The sequence below is a fragment of the Primulina huaijiensis genome, chromosome 18 (genome assembly GCF_012295235.1).
Source record: "Primulina huaijiensis isolate GDHJ02 chromosome 18, ASM1229523v2, whole genome shotgun sequence".
NCBI lineage: Eukaryota > Viridiplantae > Streptophyta > Magnoliopsida > Lamiales > Gesneriaceae > Primulina > Primulina huaijiensis.
In genome coordinates, this window is record NC_133323.1 from 8,133,657 (window position 1) to 8,152,107 (window position 18,451).

General features: G+C 34.7%; 2 protein-coding genes across 11 annotated transcripts; both read left to right on the forward strand.

Moving 5' to 3' along the window:
- Nucleotides 1-5,489: 5,489 nt before the first annotated feature.
- LOC140964521 (uncharacterized) lies at nucleotides 5,490-10,230 on the forward strand. Of its 10 annotated transcripts, none has more exons than XM_073424374.1 (10): nucleotides 5,490-5,585; nucleotides 5,728-5,789; nucleotides 6,339-7,053; nucleotides 7,158-7,535; nucleotides 7,657-7,724; nucleotides 7,953-8,033; nucleotides 8,462-8,561; nucleotides 8,677-8,751; nucleotides 8,875-8,976; nucleotides 9,831-10,228. In XM_073424374.1, exons 3-10 carry the CDS (start codon nucleotides 6,346-6,348, stop codon nucleotides 9,888-9,890), a joined length of 1,572 nt encoding a protein of 523 aa, XP_073280475.1. In that variant the 5' UTR covers nucleotides 5,490-5,585; nucleotides 5,728-5,789; nucleotides 6,339-6,345; the 3' UTR covers nucleotides 9,891-10,228. The 10 variants fall into 10 exon arrangements, with proteins under 10 accessions (XP_073280475.1, XP_073280474.1, XP_073280478.1 ...); XM_073424373.1 differs by having other exon boundaries at nucleotides 5,513-5,622; XM_073424377.1 differs by having other exon boundaries at nucleotides 5,527-5,555.
- Nucleotides 10,231-11,395: 1,165 nt separating this feature from the next.
- On the forward strand, nucleotides 11,396-15,950 carry LOC140965157 (uncharacterized). The gene is made up of 11 exons (XM_073425244.1): nucleotides 11,396-11,557; nucleotides 11,664-11,780; nucleotides 11,863-11,966; nucleotides 12,259-12,305; nucleotides 12,386-12,486; nucleotides 12,813-12,900; nucleotides 14,775-14,883; nucleotides 14,979-15,150; nucleotides 15,226-15,297; nucleotides 15,503-15,616; nucleotides 15,708-15,950. The coding sequence occupies exons 1-11, from the start codon at nucleotides 11,456-11,458 to the stop codon at nucleotides 15,798-15,800; spliced, it is 1,119 nt and encodes a 372-aa protein (XP_073281345.1). The 5' UTR covers nucleotides 11,396-11,455; the 3' UTR covers nucleotides 15,801-15,950.
- The last annotated feature ends 2,501 nt before the right edge of the window (nucleotides 15,951-18,451 follow it).

The window sequence follows — 18,451 nt, forward strand, 5'->3', positions numbered from 1 at the left end:
GTTTTGAAAGTTGTGGATTTTTTTTATTACATGAGTGTTTGAAAGCACTTGGGATCAACCTATGTTTTTTATTATTGAAAGATGTTTATGTCACTCACCAAATATATAATGACGAAATTTGAAAATTAAGCAAAAGAAGGAAATGAAAAGAATGTTGCAACAAGAATGTGTAACACAATTAGCAGTCAACTGAAAAAAAATTGTTAAGTTTAATATAATTGAGAAAACAAACGATCTATCGAAAATTGTGATCGTTGACAGACAAGTTGACACTTTCTGATTGAACCTAATCACCTAAAACTTTTCTTATACAATACATAGTTCATATTTTTAAATTGAAATATGTGGTGGTTCATATTCATATATTTGGGGTATGGACTTATTTGATGCTTCAGCAGAGAAACCCTATAGGCCCCCCGGCCCCTCCTAATATCTGACGGTTCATAGGGGGCTAATTGTATTTTTCATGTTTGGACGCATATGAAAAAAATATATGTGGAATATTGTATATCATTATCGCGGTTAATAAGATGCTACAGTATGAATATCAACTCACCACAAATTCAATTATCACGGTTGTAATCGCATGGTCAATGTTAATCTCACATGAAAATATTTTTGGCAAACGGTGGCCATCAGATCTCTCTTGAAGATAATATAATGATAGGTTAAACTCAACCATTTAATAGAGTCAGACAAATATTGTTGGAAATTTGAATCAAATTTAGATTTTGAATGAAAGTTACTGCTCATGAATGTGAGAGTGTCATTTGGTTTTCCAAATTCTTGAGTTATTCGTGGCTCATGATTGTGGAAGTGTCTTTTGAATTTTCATATTCTTGAGTTAATTGGATACTTTTGACTCTATATATTCTCGAGCTAATTAATATATTATAACTTTTGGTTCGCATTTTGGAGCTTAGAAATAGTGTGTCAATTTCCTCAATCCAAAAATATAAAAAAAAATTATTTTACAAACGAACTCAATATCTCACTCAAGCATTCTCTTGTATTTTATATTATTAGCTTTTCATTTGGCATCCGTTAAGTTTTGGTGATAAAGTGAAGTACGTTTTAAGTTCGTCGATATAGTTACTTTGTGCTAAGTTGCTACATAGTTTTGTCATTGTATCATAAGAACTAGTTGTTCGTCCTGATACTCGAAGCACATTCGGCGGGGACAAATCTGTTTTAAGAAAATTGTACTTCGTATATGTCTCGGTTTGTTTTACTGTTTAAGTTTTGCCTGCTGTATTTTCTCACGAAATTGTTCATTGGTTTCTGTTCATATTTATGTATCTTTTACATGTTTACCGTACTTTATTTCTCTTTCGAAAACTACGACATTTGTTTAACAACCTTAAAACATATATGATATACTCATTACGTGATTTCTTTAATATATGGCTTCTGAAACGAACATGTGACGAGAAACTGGTCATGTCGTCCCTCATGTCACTGTTCCTGTTACGCCTCAAGTCGTTCTTCCTATTGCCCGACATGCTGCTGCAATTGTTGTGTCAGCCGGTCACGGAGAAAAACCAGCGAAGTTCATTGGTGTGGACTTCAAAAGGTGGCAGAAAAAAATGTTGGTTTAAATAACGACATTAAACATGGCCAGATTCATATCTGAGGATGCTCATAAACTCAAAGAGGGTAAGAGAGATGTTGAAACCATCAGTACTCTGAAGGCATGGAATCATTCTGATTTCCTATGTCGAAATAATGTACTAAATGGATTGGCTGGTTTTCTTTAAATTGTGTTTTGGGAAAAGAAAACGGGTAAAGAGCTATAGGAATCCCTTGACAAAAAGTACAAAATCGAGAATGTCGGGGCCAAGAAATTTCGTGTAGGTCGCTTTCTGGATTTTAAAATGGTGGATTCTAAAACATTTATTAGCCAAGTTCAAGAAACCCACGTGATTTTTCATGAGATTTACGCTAAGGGGATGACTTTGAGCGAATTCTTTCCAAGTGGCTGTTATTGTTGAGAAGCTAACTCCAACTTGGAAGGATTTCAAAAACTATTTGAAACACAAGTGAAATGATATGAATGTTGAAGACCTCATTGTTCGACTTCGCATCAAGGAAGACATAAAAAGTTCTAATAGACGGTTGTTTTCTCCAGTTGCTACCAAGGAAAATGTTGTCGAGCAAGGTCAAGGCTCGAAAAATAAAAACTTTTTTCCTTCAAACAAAAAGATGAATCTAGGACCCAAATGAGGATTTTGAAGAAGAAGTTCTCTGAAAAATACTATAACTGTGATGACACGGGCCACAAGGCCTCTGAGGCTAAGAAGTCGAAGAGAAATTGAGAGGTGAATGTGGGAGAACATATCTCGGGAGGTTTCAAACATTAATCTCTGTGTTGTAATCTTTGAAGTTAATCTTGTGGGTTTAAACCCAAAGAAGTGGTGGATCGACACTGGTGCCACTCGCCATATTTGCTTTGACAAGGAGATGTTTTCAAATCTCGACGAATATGAGAATGAAGAAAGTCATTAATGGGAAATTTCGCTATTTCTTAAATCAAGGGTCAAGAAAAATTGTACTAAAGATGACATTTGGAAAAGAGATGACTCTGAACAATGTGTTGCATGTGTCAAACATCCGTAAACAAGCATGGTTTTCGAATTGTTTATAATTTAGATAAGGTTGTTTTGTCTAAAATTGTGGAATGTTTGTTGGCAAAGACTGTAAGTAATGGTCTGTTCAAGTTTAATGTAATAACTATTAACCATGTGAGTAATAAAGTTAATACTTTTGCTTACTTGCTTGAGTCTTCTCATTTGTGGCATGGTGGACTTGTATACGTTAATTATGATACAATTCGTAGACTAATTAACATGAAAAACATTCATAATTGATAAACAACACAAATGTGAAACTTGTGTTGAGGCAAAACTAACAAGATCATCTTTTTCAAACAATTGAAAGAAATAGTGAACTACTTGATCTAATTCACAGTGATATATATGATTTAAAAGAAGTGCAAACACATGGTGTAAATAAATATTTCATTATTTTTGTTGACGGCAACACAAAATTTTGTTATGTGTATCTTTTTAAATGTAAAGATGAAGCAATTGAAAATTTTGTCCACTACAAGAGTAAAGTTGAAAAACAACTTGCGAAGAAAATTAAGGTGCTAAGAAGTGATAGTGAATATAAATATGAAGCACTATTTACTGAGTTTTGTGTTCAACATGGTATCAAACACGAAAGAGCAATGCCTTATTCTCCCCAGCAAAATGTTATTGCAGAGAGAAAAAATCGCACCTTGAAAGAAATGATGAATGCATTGTTATTAAGTTCTGATTTACCACAAAATATATGGGGAGAAGCTGTTTTAACAGCAAATTACCTTTTAAATAAGGCATCCCTAAAGAAATAAGATAAAAGTCCATACGAGTTATGAAAAGAAAGAACCCCTTCCTACCAATAATTGCGTGTGTGGAGGTGTCTCGCCAAGGTAGCAGTACCCACTCCGAAAAAAGTAAAGATATGACCAAAAAATGTTGATTGTATTTTCATTGGATATACACAAAACAGTAGCGTTTATCGTTTTAAAATGAAAACAATAATCTTCTTATCACATGACTGAATTATGAAACAAACAAGCTTTTAAATACAACACAATAGAAAACTAATTCATGTCTTCGACCACACTTAATAATAACAAACAAAGTATTTTCACGACATAATGAATTAAATAAAAAAAGAGTTATTAGCTCTCCATAAAAAAGTCTTGACATCATAAAAAATAACTCATAACAGAACTTAAACAGATCAATGTAAAATCAGCGAGTAAGCAATCTTTCAGACACATTCTTCATGATCATCTTCCTCCTCATCAAGAATGGTGGGACAAGTTGGTAAATTACTTGAAGAATTACTTACAAAATTAAAGAGAGAAAGTACATTGAAAAAATAAAACTGTAATTTAAAACGTAAAAAAATGTAATTTAAAGAGAAAAAGTACAGTAACAAAATTAAAATGAAAGTACAATAACAAAATAAAAATGTGATTTATTTACCTTCCATCTCACCTCACAACCATCTTCGCGAGCACATCAATTTATATCCACATATATGAGGCGGGTACGGGACGGGTATTATATGACCCATGACCCACCCCATACCCAGACGGGTCTCAAAAATTGGTCCCGAGACCTGCCACACGACCCATTTAGTATGCCCAAACCCATCCCAAATGGGACGAGTCCATTGCGAGTCTGGGTAAAACTCGGACCCATTGACATCCCTATCTTTTACAAGTTTATCATACATTATTTTTCTTCCGAAAACTACACATATGTTTAACAAATATTAGATACCTCGGTTCAAACTACCATCTTCACCGCATTTACTTTTCTATTAATATTTATAAAAAAAATTTAAATACTTGTTCAAATAAATATATGAAAACTAAAAGTGAAGACATCTCATATTGCAATGTACCTTGAAAGCAAGATAAAAACTTGTGTGAGACGGTCTTACGAATCGTATTGTGTGAAACAGATATCTTATTTGGGTCATCCATAAAAAATATTACTTTTATGTTAAGAGTATTACTTTTTATTCTGAATATCGGTAAGGTTGACTCGTCTCACAGATAAAGATCCGTGAGATCGTTTCATATTGTGAAAGCAATTGTTTTGTTAGGCCGCACAGCTGTCATTATATATTATCTAAACTTAAGTCTTATTTTGTCGCTTCACACCGTCACATTTATGGAATTTATTTTGGTTTAAAACTTTTTTCGTGCTACATTGGAAGAAGAGAATTTCATGTAATATTTATTATCTGTCATATATATGTTATATTCATAATTATGCATCAAACATTTTATATTCTACAGGAAATGTGCTCTCTCTTGATACATCATAAACTTGACTTCGATATGTAAAATTTTCAAATAGCAAGTAATTAGTTGTTTCACTCGATATGTAAAATTGACTGAATTACTGGAATCAAACAAGACTACCATGAAAGCAAAGAAAAGAACAACCAAACACTATTGATTTATCTGAATAATTACATGTCCGTCTTACAAAAGTTTTTGTAATTATAAAACATCTGATTCTATTACTATACTCTTAGAGAAAGTAGTAGATTAACCAAATGAAGTAGAGAGTTTTTCTCAATCTTACAGTTTATATCAGCTTTGAGTATGTCTCTTGTGAGATAGTCTCACGAATTTTTTTCTGTGAGACAGGTCAACACTATCGATATTCATAATAAAAAGTAACACTCTTAGCATAAAAAGTAATACTTTTTCATGGATGATCCAAATAAGAAATCCTTCTCACAAAATACGACACGTGAGATCGTCTCATACAAGTTTTTACGACTTTTTACTTGGTGTGTTGTTATTTTCAAATTTTCAATAATTACTCATTTATATTTTGAGGGCCCACACGTGCCCCCTTATCCCTCCATGATTGAACTACGAGATCTGGCACGTGCGATGCCGTTTTCATGCTTCAATTTCTTCACTGGATCGTACTTCACTCTCCTTTCCATTGGCCTTCGAACACATCTCTATCCACTCTGTAATCATCATTACCTTAACAATTCTTCAAGTAAAAAACTCGTTTTCCCTTCAAATTAGTCAATTCGGTACTTAATCAGTATTAACCCTTCAATTATTTGGTTAGCAGTGGCATTCGTTTGAAGTTTTTCTCCACTTAACCCGTTAAATATGGCGCTGAATGTTCTTTGCAGGCTCAAAGATTGCAAAAGATCAAGTTTTACTCATTTTAGAAAGTGGGTTTTCAGTGTAAAAGGTGAGAGGCAAAAGGAATACCTTTTTTAGTTTCTGATCTGTGTATTATTATGCAAATCTTTGTACTTTCTTTTAGATTTTTATTGCACTTTGTGTGCCGATGATTGAGGTTATTATGACGGGTTTACATTAGAACTTTGGACGTACAACTGTGTGCAGCTGTAAAAGTTGCAATTTTGTGGACACTAAGTTGGGTTAGAAACACAGCAGATGGGTGTTGTTTTCAACTGGCAGCTTATTCATTGTCTTCTACTTGTCTTGATTGTGACGTCTTTTTTTAGTTCTTTGAAACAATGTTGTGCCCATTCCTGCTTCAACGGAGGTAGCTTTCTCATTAATCATCCTTGAGAATGGATAGAATTTTAGTTCGTTGAAATATATACTATAATGGTGGTCCATTTAGTTACAGTTTGATTCTTTCTGTGTTTGTTGTGGAGTCTAGATGAATCACACATAATTGATGAGTCCCCTTGCTTGCCCTTGTGTTGTTGGGAGTTTTAAATCTTGAGGTCCATTAACTTTTGACTGAGATAAAGATCTTTATTTATAGGAAGCAGATGGATGAGCCGGTAAGACCTGATTCTAGGCTTGAAGTGTCAGTTTCATTTGGTAGGTTTGAGAATGATGCACTTTCTTGGGAGAAATGGTCGTCTTTCTCTCCAAATAAGTATTTGGATGAAGCTGGAAGTTTATCAACTCCTGGATCTGTAGCCCAGAAGAAAGCATACTTTGAAGCCCACTACAAGAAGATTGCTACTAAAAAATCCGAGCAATTTGAGCAAGAAAACCAAATGGAACCTGTTGCTTCTAGTCGAGATGAGCCAACCATTGATAATCACAATGAAAGTTCATCTGGGATGCATGCTAACTTTGAATCATGCAATGGGGAGAAATCAAATGGCGTAGTTGCGCATGAAGTGATGGTCGATGAGGCAAAAGATGAAGATACATCAACTGTAGTGGTTGAGCAGGGAGCCTGCAGTAATGGCTTCACAGATATGGCCATTTTGGAAGAGGAAAAGGAGGAAGCTTCTACTGCTGTGGAGGATCTAAACCCCATGGATGAGGAAGCTAAGAAAGAAACCAATGTTCTAGTGGCTGACGACGGGTGGAACGGAGAAGAAGCTGTACCAGTTGAGGAAGAGACTCCTCTAAAGGATCCTGAACATGCAGAACATCCACCTGAAAGCAAGAATACAGTAAAACAAATAACCGAACTGAGGAAACAAAGTTCCAAGCTCAATGCAGGAAATATAAATCAAAAGGTAATACATTTCTACTGCCTGCTCGTTCTTGTATAAGTAACCATGTTATTAGTGTCAACAACTAAATTGATCTGGTTTTATGTATAATTGTGTATGGTGGCTAGGTGACCCAAACTAAAATGGAGAGAAATTTGACTGGTACAAAAATTAAAGTTGTGTCACCTGCTGTCAAGCATTCACAGGCTTCTACTCCTAAATATTCAAAGCCATCTTTAATGTCCACACCCACCTCTGCCTCCCTGTCCGGAAAGAAGAAGTTGAACCGATCAATGGTGGTAGAAAGCAAGAGAGTTGCTCCAACATCCCTGCACATGTCTCTTAGCTTGGGGCCTGCAAAATCTTCAACTCCTTTTGGAATGACTCGGAAGTCTCTGATAATGGAGAAAATGGGGGATAAGGATATTGTTAGGCGAGCTTTTAAGAGTTTCCAGAGTCAAATAAATGGAAAACCCACCGATGGAAAATCTAGTACATTAAAGCAGGTTTGTATGTTATTATAGGATTGCAACTTTTCGTCAGTGAGTGATGTATTTATTATGTCTGCATTTTGTTTTTGCCGTGGTATGTATGTAAACTTGATTTTCTAATAATGGATTTGGCCAGGTTAAGGTATCATCAACAGCATCTGAGATGATCTCCCCTTCTCTAACTCCTCGAAAGGAAAATAAAGGGTAATCAATTTTCTCTGTTTCTCATGTATCTGCTGGCAAAAAGTTTCCTCTTTTTTTTCTTCTTCTAATCTCCTTTCAATTTATGCAACAAAAGCACTTGCAATGGACATTCATTGTTGGTCTATCGAATTTTTGTTTTCAGTAGGAAATCAACAATTTGTTTTCCCTTCCCATTCCTTCACTGCTTTAGGCTTTGTATGTGGAATTGATTTATCATTTCAATCGTAGACTTAGAAATGCTGCAGAAAAGATGGTGAATCGAAGGAATCAGTCGGATTCGGATCAGCAATCAAAGCCTTTGCTCTCGGGGTAAGATTTCTTATATGTTACCCCTTTGAACAATGGCTTGTATATATTTGATTTATATACTATTTGCATGGGTGAGTGATACAGATTTGTTCCTTGTTATATTTTCTTTAAAGATCTTTCAAATCATCCATTTTTGAAGCCGACCTTTCTTCTCGTTCTTCATAAATTAGTGGAATGTGCACACGTCTTTCTTTTCCGACGGTATGGGTAACTAGTGGATCCTTTCCTTCATTTAACCCATCTTTTAAAAAACATTTAGTTAAATGATTATTAAAATCCAAAGTTGTGAAGAGGAAAGGAACTTACAACGTGACTAACTTAACTTTTTGCTGATTTGCAAATACTTTTGGTAAACTTTATAATTATCTAGGTTATGTAAAAAATTTCCATGCTAGGATCTTATCCTTGAATTGACTCTCCTTCTACAGCAGATCACATAAAAGTTCTGGACTGGACAAAAAGAATACAATAGTTGTCTCTCCGTCTGTAGGCTTGAAAGGTGACGAAAAAGATGAGAAACGAAAAGAGGTATTTCTACCCAACCTTTACTTCTTTAGCATCTGTTACGTGTTGATTTGGTGATTTGATTGATGAATATTGTTACTGATTTGCTTCATTTGTCCCGCTGGTATTGATCTTGAAGCAGTTTCTGAGCAATTTAAAGGCAAAATCAATTGTCAGAGAGGCAGAAAATGCACAAGTTGGTGCAAAATCAAAGGTATGTTTTATTTATATGAAAGGATTGAGAAAAATACTCCATTTCGATGTATTAGGCCCTTTAACAGTTGATGTCACCCCATTTACTTATCAACTTTGACTCAACAAGATACATTTGATCCAGGAAGAAAAAACGCCCGAGATTAGAAAGTTGCGACAATCTCACAACTTTAAGGCCAATCCTCTGCCATCTTTTTATAGACATGGAAAAGATCACCCAGAAAAGGTATATTCCTTCCTCGACATCAAAATTGTTGAGAACTTTTGCATTCAAGTATAATAGATCTCACCTCATGAGAGCTGATTTTTGTTCGTCTAGAATGTGATGTGGCTGTTACCATGTGAAGGCGCGATCTTAGGGCGTGAGAGAGAAATAATTGCTTGTTATTTAATGTTTGGTTGGCCTCTGAAACCCACAAAAATCATATAATGTTGACGATTTGCCTAAAAAAGTATCCCTCAGATTTGTTATTACTTATTAGAGTTTGCATTTGCCATAACCTGTAAACCAAATATGAAAAACATACGTCATAATGAATGGGATAGTGCTAAAAATTGTCACCACCAAATCGGATATTTTTTCCTGGATGATACTTGGATGATGAGGTCGGGTATGTCTATGAGATTCGATAGAAGCATCTGTCAAATCAAAAAAGCGGATACCATATCCTACATGATAAATGGTTATGTTTTGACTGCATTCTACGCTGTTAAAGATCCTATTCTGACTAAATCGTATACAATGTTGGCTTTTTTAGAAAGTCAGGTGACTTATTTTTAGTTGAAAATAGTTATAAGAAACTATGAAAGATCTGAGTTTTGAAATGATGTATTGTATTCTAATCCATTGGTGATATTGTATTCAAAAAGACGTGGGGACCATTCTCAGATTCCCAAAGTGCTGATTATTTTTTGTGTATCTATGTTTTTTTAAGTTCTTTTTTCTCTATGTATTTATCTTACGGGGTGTGCGTTTTTCGAGACACTATTCAAATATTGTGTTATTTACATTGCCATTTTCGAGTGGAGTTACATCTACATTTCTCATGCTGAACCGGTTACCGTGGTGCGATTTTGCAGGAGAGCGCTGGTAATAAGACGGCAAATCGTAGACCTGCTGCTGCATCATCAAATAGGTGAAACTGGATCATTGGCTACAAAATATTGATTATCAACGTCAAGCAGCAGCCATCGTTGGAGATGTAAGAGTATGCATATGATGTTCATCTGTATCTCTGCAGAGAGAGATTGGTTGAGCTTTGAGCTCATATTGAAACGAACTCTCGTCTTCTATCCATGTTGGAAAGATCGTATGTAGTTATGTCGTAAGGATAATCAGACAGCCCCTTTCAGATGGTTTACAAGGTTATGTAGAAAAAATGGAGTCAAATAATTTTAATTATGGGTCTTTTGATTTGATTATCTAAATACTTTAGAGAAACGTAATCTATGTCACGGTACATCTTCCTAGTATATTCAAATAAATATTAAATTAATGTCTAAAATTGTTCGTCATGGGAATAGATACTTCCAAATGGAATTGAGCGTTATCAATAACTCGAAGAATGTAATAATATTTGAGAATATCAGTTCCTTTTCATTACCTTTTACGATTATAATATTATTCTATTTTAATATAAATCGATATAATTATATAAAAGATTCTACAAATACACAATGACTCATGCACTAGTTTCAAATGATAGGACGTAATGAGGGAAGAGGGGAGTTTGTGGCTAGGGGTGTCAAAATCAGATACGATTCATCAACCTGATACGGTTTAATTCGAAAAAAATCATGTTTGGATTTGAGATTTTCGGGTTCGGGTCAGATTGGGTTGGACCCGATAGCTGATCGGAAAAAATAAGCAGGTTGGGTTAGGTTCGAGTTGACCCGAAAATTTTAATATATTTTGTTTAAAAAAATATAATTAATAAATATTATCTACATTTTTATATATTGTATGTCTGAAAAAATATTTATTGTATATTTATATCATAAATTTTCATAATTTAATATTTATTTTGAACATGTTTTATTTTTTAAACAATTGTTTATTTGATTTAGTAAAGACAAAAACTTATGTGAGACGGTCTCACGAGTCGTATTTGTGAGACGGATCTCTTATTTGGGTAATCCATGAAAAAGTATTACTTTTTATGTTAAGAGTATTACTTTTTATTGTGAATATGGGTAGGATTGACCCGTATCACAGATTAAGATCCGTGAGACGGTCTCACATAAGACTTACTCTTTAGTAAATATATTTTATTTTTCTACGATTAGAGTTTCAAATTTAAATCATATATATGAGAGAGATTTTGTTATTATGTTTTTTAAATTAAAATATTATTATTATTATTTTTGAATTTTATTTAATTTTTCTTTAAAAAAATTCAAAATCGGGTTAATCATGTTGATCGTGTTGGTTCGGATTCTGGTTCGGATTGAGAGTTTTCGGGTTGGCTCAGGTTCATGTTGGGCAAAATTTAAATAATATTATTGGTCAACCCGACCATAATTGACACCCTTACTTGTGGCTTCACCTTTTTTTTTGGGCTTAAAAAACTGAAAATATGGCAAGCCTTGTTTGACTGCTCTCCAAAAGAACTATACAACATAGGCCCAATATCATCCCAATACAATAGAAATCGCATTGCGGTGCGAGCGATTTTCATTTGAACAATTAAAGCCGGGGACGCAGAATGGAATGCGCCGGAAGGGGAAGCCGGACCCCATGTTCCGGCCTACCCACCAGACGCTGCAACCGTTGCCGCGCTGTTTCCTATTGCTCCGTCTCTCATCAGGTACCTATACATACCCGCTTATGTACGTATTTGTTCGCTTTTTTAGCTTTTCATGCTCCATGGATTATTGTTAAGCTTTCGCTGTGTTGTTAATCAACGATTTTAGGTTTCGCACTGGACCGTGCATAGAAAAGAGTGCGGAAGATTTCAACAGCAAATGAAGTGTGCTGATGTTCTGAATGATTTTCCATTTTCCTTTTCTCAGGACGCTGCTCAAATTCAGGTTAATTTTTTGTACTTGTTATTGATTTCATTTTATTCTGGTCACATGCGAATTTGGATTAATTGTCTAATTTTGGCATTAGGAGACGCGGTGTTCGTTTTTTATAAAACATGGAATTCACCGAGTAGGAATGTGGAAGTGTGAATGTAGTTGTGGAACGTCAGCTACTAGTTTCGATCAATCAAGGTATTTTAGCTAACCGATTTAATAACAATTTTACCATAATTTTGTGGGTTTACTAATTTGAATGGAAAAAAATGATTTTGTTTTAGTAATTTGGGTATTCTAGAACTGGAGATGACATCATCTATGAATACAGTTGGTATATGGAAAATAAGATTTAGACCTTTAATTTTTGAAATGCCTATAAATTATGGTCCATTTTATTAAAGATTAACCCGACATCGTAAGGCATTGGGGAATAGGTGAGTTTGAGATGCTCTCCTATCTCTTAGAATTCTCACAAGTTTGTTTTTAGGTTGATTCGCCTTTGGAATCTTGGTAGCCCGTTGTGCCTCTGTAAAGGTATTAGTTTTCGCTTGATGAATGGTTATAATAAGCTTTAATGCACGTGTTACTAGAATTGGTTTCATGTGATAGTTCAGGTCCTCTCTCTCCAATTACCCAGCAATTGACTAGCTGGAAGGAGTACTATGAGTGGAGGTGCATCCCACTAGATTCTCCGGCAGCTGTACTTCTTCATTGGGTATATGTTATTTTGTATCTTTGAAAATAACTGGCCTGACCAAAATTAGATTTTATGCATTTTTAATTGGTCATTATGATTGTTACTTACACATGCAACACTTGTAAGAAATGAATGTATGCGACCTCCCGTCGATTCATTGGTTTAATGCCTGTTAAGTTCTCCAATAAGTACGGAATTTCCCTGACTGGTCTCAACCTCTAGAGTCTGAACATGTGGAGATTGGTGGCTTTATCTCTCGATTATGCATCCCTGCATCTCTTTGTGAATTTATTTTATTGATTGTGGACTATAAGTGCTTTCTCTTGTGATTTCACTTGTTTCAGCCACTCACAATATATTGGGCTCTTCAACTTGTTGCTCTTGAAAGCATGAATTCTGAAACCAGCAATGAACTGCGCATACATTACTTAGGTATCTGTCTTTGCAAATTCAACATGGTTTTGTTTGACATGGATTTGTGCATTTTTAAATTTCCCCTTTTAGCTTTTGGTGAGTTTTAATTCCTTTGACAGACTCGCAATATATTTTAGCATTTAAGCCACCTTGGTCCCTGAAACTAGCCATTCTAGAGCCGAAGTTCTGCCTCAACTTATATATTAAGATCTTTGGATGAATAATACCATCTGAAACATGTTAAGTGCATTTGACTATTTCCTGTCGCCTAAGAAAACAGTGAATTCATTTCTGTGCTTCTGTACAAATTACATTCACAATTACTGTAGCTAGTGGTACGCCATATATAATCTTTATTTTCTGACGTGCAGATTATGCTCTTGAATTATCTACTGGTTGCATATTATAATAGTTATTTCTACTATGGAACTTGGAAATTACGTATGATTTGGAATCACAGAGTAGATATATCGTACACCCTTATGGATGAAATACCAAATAATGAAACATTTGGTTCTGCCTAACCAATTAGAATAATTTGCCTATTCTATCGGGGAGAGCATTTGTGAGGTCTTTTGGTTCTTTATTTAAGATATAAATATTATTTTATGATGTCTCTCACGTAACATTTTCATTCCGCCTGATAACTTGTCTTAATAGTATAAATTGCTTTCCTTTTAAATGTTTATAGGATAAATATTTAAACTAAAAGAAAAGCGACGGCATTCTGAAAGAGATCTAATCGCCTCCATAAATCAAGTTAGTCACCTCCCTCAAACAGAGAAGTGATTGTTGATATTATAATGAATATGATATATACGTGCATATATAAAAAAAGGACACGAGAGACTGAATTGCGGAGGAGACATCACACGTCAACCACCTCCGTAAAACAGGGAGGTGAAGTGTTATTGATATGATTAATATATGTACATAAATGCTATATATATATATATATGGATTATATAGGAAATAAAATGAGATATGATTATATGCATATATAATTATATATATATAAAAATGGTAAAAGGGATAGAATTATCCCTTCCACATCACCTCCCTAGAAAGAGGGAGTGAATTATTATTATTGATATAATTAATGTATTTATATGATATGCATATTGAATATACAAAATATGGAAATTTTACAAATTTAGAATTCTTAAAAATCAAATCATGAAAGTATATTTCTCTTTTATCAAGTGTTGAGAATTAAAACATATATATGTTCATAATTAAAGATAGGTAATTTCGACTCTTAATAATATCTTTTTCTTTAAGTCTTATTAATCTAATCATCAATTAAGCGTGCTTATTATTCAAGTACTGAATCTAACACTTAACCATTTATCTGACTTCTCTGCGTAGGAATGGAATGGTATTCATCTTGTATATTAATATTCCTAGCAATTAATTTTATTGTTTATCCAAATTACCAAAAAAATTGACACTAACTGTATTTGCGTCATTACTATGTCAAAAGATACAATGTAACAAATAAGAGTCGATTGATTATTCAGAATTGAGATTGACTTGTATATTTTTATCATTGATTAATATTGATTATTCTATAAGATGGCGGAAATTAATATAGATTCAAAATTAGTCGTGCTTTTGTCCTATATAATCAAATTATATAAAGCACTTTCATTACAACTTAAAAGAATCTCATGGTTACCAGTCTGGAAAGGATGGTTTCATTCAGCATGTAATGAACCATGCTAGAAATTTTAAATTAAAGATCCCAACTTTAATTTCTAGTTACAAACAAAATTAGATAATTATATTTTAAATATCATCCCCCTGTGTATGAAACTTTCATACGATATTTAAAGTCACATAATAATTGTTGGTATTGACTTCATGTTTTTATTTGTGAAAAAACCTTGAAGGGCCAGAAAAAGAGTTGCTTCAATTGGCGGTGTTTGGAGAATTGCGTGCACTCTTTCCAGGAGTAAAGGTGCATTTAGACTTAGTTGGTCCCGAAATTCCGCATCATAGGTTAGGTGTTTGTGCGGTTGTTTTGCTTTCTAACTCTAATTTCAACACAATTTAACATTTTCAAATTTAAAACTTTTCATATATTTGTATTGTAGGGATGGTGAAAAAGTTGATCTTTACTCCTATGCTGAATGTGATCTGATAGATTGTCAATGCAAATGTCCCATCGAAAAAGATAGCAAGGGCATAACATCACACAATTCGCAAGCAATTACATTACAGCTTCACGCTGGTTGTTACCATGACCATTTCGAAGAATTGGTGAAGGTTATCCCACTCTTTGAAAGGTGTATTCCTTGTTTTCACTATGTTCATATCTGATTAGGTTGGTTTGATTGGTAGGATTCATTTCCTCATATAATCATTGCCCCAAACGCTGGTATTGCTGCCTACATGAGCTGGTTGCCAACTCTTGTGAGTTACGAATTCCCTCCTCCCCCCACCCAACCGCGAAGAAAAAAACCCCTTGAAGGGAAATATAAATTAGCTCCAAACCCTGACTATCTCGACTAAACTTTTGGATTTGCCCCTCAGTGGGATAGCGTATAAGCATTTTATGTGTACTAGTTGTTGTCTAGAACCAATTTGTGTGTTTTGACCATCTCTGTATCTAATTTAGAATCTAATCAAGGAGATCAAAGTTCCAGCTGTTTTTTCTGATTACTGTGAAGAGGCTTCTCATTTGGCAGCTCGTTGCATAACCTCTGCCACCGGCAGAGCTCCAAAAATCCCTGTTTGTTTCTTTACATTTTTTGCTCCAAATATTCTGCATTCGGACATCTCCAAACTTCATATGAAATCGAGTCGTATTTTTTCTTCTGCAGATTCAGCTAAATCCATTCAGGCAGCCTCTTCAAGTGGAAGGAAGCGCGCTGTTTCTTCCTTGCTATTCTAATTGCTTTCTCTTTGGGATGTGATATATATATATATATACACAAAACCCATACATTTGACCTTTTTGGTGTTTAAATGATGGGTATGTGGACTTGTGTTCCAGTGTAGTTGAAGACTCCCGCTTTCAGACAGAGGGAAATGGTAATACGAATCTTTTCAACTAGTCTAGGTTACTTATCGTTTTTCTTGTCACAAAATCCTTTAGGAATGTATGTCAAGGTATAGCTTTGTAAATTGTCGAAAATATAGGTGAAAGCAATTTCGAGTTAAAAGTGGCTCAAATAGAAAAGCCGCTGTTACATTCTGTGTTCGGTATGTTAAACGTTTGCCATGTATTTCTTTTTCTTTTTTATTTATTTATGAAATTAGCATCCATCAAAAAGAAGGTAAAAAGAGTTTTGTACCAGTATACTCGACATATCCAGACGATAACGAACATCCAACCAAGAAAAGTTCAACCGGGAGGCCAACTATAACCACCCATGGTGCTAGGAACAAGATAGGATAGTCATATCCATGCAATACAGAAGCAAAAGCTCATACAATCAAGAGCTTATATTCAAATAACTAGGTGTACATGGTAGGGTAAAAATCTTGACTTTCCTAATAATGCTCTCGGTACAAGGCAAGTCATCTTCAAAGAGTGTTCGATTGCTGCGTTCGAAATGTTGTAGATACACACACTGCTTAGGCAGTACATCCCATCTTGGACAGTGCAGAATTACCTCTAAAAACATCTCGAAATGTTTTCAAAATTGAGGTTGCAGAACCCATGATCTTGCGCATTCCAAGCCATTCCCTAATACCCTTCTAAATTTTCTTCGAGACATCACAGGCAAAGAAGAGATGAGCACAGATTCTTCACGTTCATTACACGACACGCAAATCTTGTTCTCAATGTAGTATTGTCTATCTCTAATAAGGAACTTGCCATGTTCAAACAACCACATGGCAAATCGATGGCTGGGCAGAATGCATGGTTTCCAAATGAGAGGTTTCCATGGATAACGCCCCTCTTTCTGGACAAAGAAATCGTAAGCTCTAGCGAGGCCACCATCACAGCTTAACCAACTCTCCAGCAAGATCGCCGCACTCTTGGCTGATATAAGAACATCTCAGATCCTCAATATATATTTAATCAAAAGTGACTCATCCTTATTCCAACTTCATTCCCAAAAACTACCAAAGAGTATATGAATCTCGTTAACCTATTTCACCCAGAGGTTATCCTTCTTCCTATAGACTAATATTTCACTCCTAAAATGCATAAAATATTATTTTATGTGATTAATTATTATATTAGCAAGTATTAGTGTTTGCATAATTATTGATATAATATAATGAATATATTTAAATTTTAAATATTATTATAAAAAAATATTATATAAAATTATCTATGTCATTTGACGTAACGTTCAAATGAGGATAAATATTTTTTTATTTGGTTGAATGAAATTGTCATTAAAAAAAATTGAAGGGTCGGTTTTGACACCCTTGAATGTGGTTCAAACACAATATTTTCCATAAGCTGCAATAGATTGCGTTCTAAGAATGAATACACCGATAAATTATATCGAGTTTGGTTTTCAAACTAAGCGGAAGATACTCGAAATAATCATTCGTTGAGAAAACTGAACGGCTTAAAGCTTTTAGCTTGTGTTTAAACTGAATAACTGAAATAAGAAGGATCAGTTCGGGCTTGTATCAGTTCAGTTATGGGAAGACCTGAACTGATTATCAGCTGAACTGATCAAATCAGTTTTAAAATAATAGTTAAACAGTTAAAGACACAAGATATGTTTATGGATTTTTGGAAACTTCAACTGCTCCCTACGTCACCTTTCTACCACCTGGAGTAGGATCCACTAGAAGACTTTGATTTATACAACACCTTGTACAAACCCACTCCAGAAGGGCTGCACCCAACTAGAACTCCTAGCACTTAAGATTGCAGGCAACACCTTACAATCTGCATAATGTTTACCATCTTTATGCCAAAACTATAAACAAATTGTTTTACGTCCTTGTGTGAAGACTCGCTCAACTAAACAATAAGCTCAACTCTCTGTATATGTGAGTGATTGTGTGTGAGTGTGTGAGAACTGATATAATCAATACAACACGAAGGAGTTCTCACACAACTGGGCTAACTGCTTCTAGTAAGCTGATATGTAATGAGCGTGCCCTCAGGTTTCTTCACACACTGGTATTGAGTTTGTAGTTCCACTACTTGCCTTCAATGGTCTTTGATCTGGAATTTATAGGCGCTTAGCTGACCGAAGACTCAATAATAATGTATGTTGCATTTGTATTTGCATGTGCTTCCTTAGGACATGTCTTGTTATTCTGATAAATGTTCTGGAAGATTTTTAACGTCCAGTATTGTACATCCGTCTGTGAATTAGCTTGTATATTCGAGCTTAGCTGGATTCCATTAAATAGTCTTGTCGTGACATGCGAACAGATCAGTTACAGCTGATGCTCTGAACTGGTCTGGTGAACTGGTTCTCTGAACTGGTCTGGTGAAATTAGTTCGTACTGATTTCACTGTATCAGTTCTTTTGTTCAGCTGAGTTCTTCATCAGTTGACCTTTTCATCAGCTGGTCGGGCTTCTGAAGGTCTACTTTTGAACCACCTATCAGCTGGACAATAAGTTGAACTGTTCTTAAATAT

Coding starts and splice junctions, on each gene's coding strand:
- LOC140964521 (XM_073424367.1), top strand. CDS start 6,082: ATGTTGTGCCCATTCCTGCTTCAACGGAG. Junction 6,111..6,338: donor CCATTCCTGCTTCAACGGAG/GTAGCTTTCTCA, acceptor CTTTATTTATAG/GAAGCAGATGGATGAGCCGG. Junction 7,536..7,656: donor AATCTAGTACATTAAAGCAG/GTTTGTATGTTA, acceptor GGATTTGGCCAG/GTTAAGGTATCATCAACAGC.
- LOC140965157 (XM_073425244.1), top strand. CDS start 11,456: ATGGAATGCGCCGGAAGGGGAAGCCGGACCCCATGTTCCGGCCTACCC. Junction 12,306..12,385: donor CCCGTTGTGCCTCTGTAAAG/GTATTAGTTTTC, acceptor GTGATAGTTCAG/GTCCTCTCTCTCCAATTACC. Junction 15,151..15,225: donor ATTTCGAAGAATTGGTGAAG/GTTATCCCACTC, acceptor TTTGATTGGTAG/GATTCATTTCCTCATATAAT.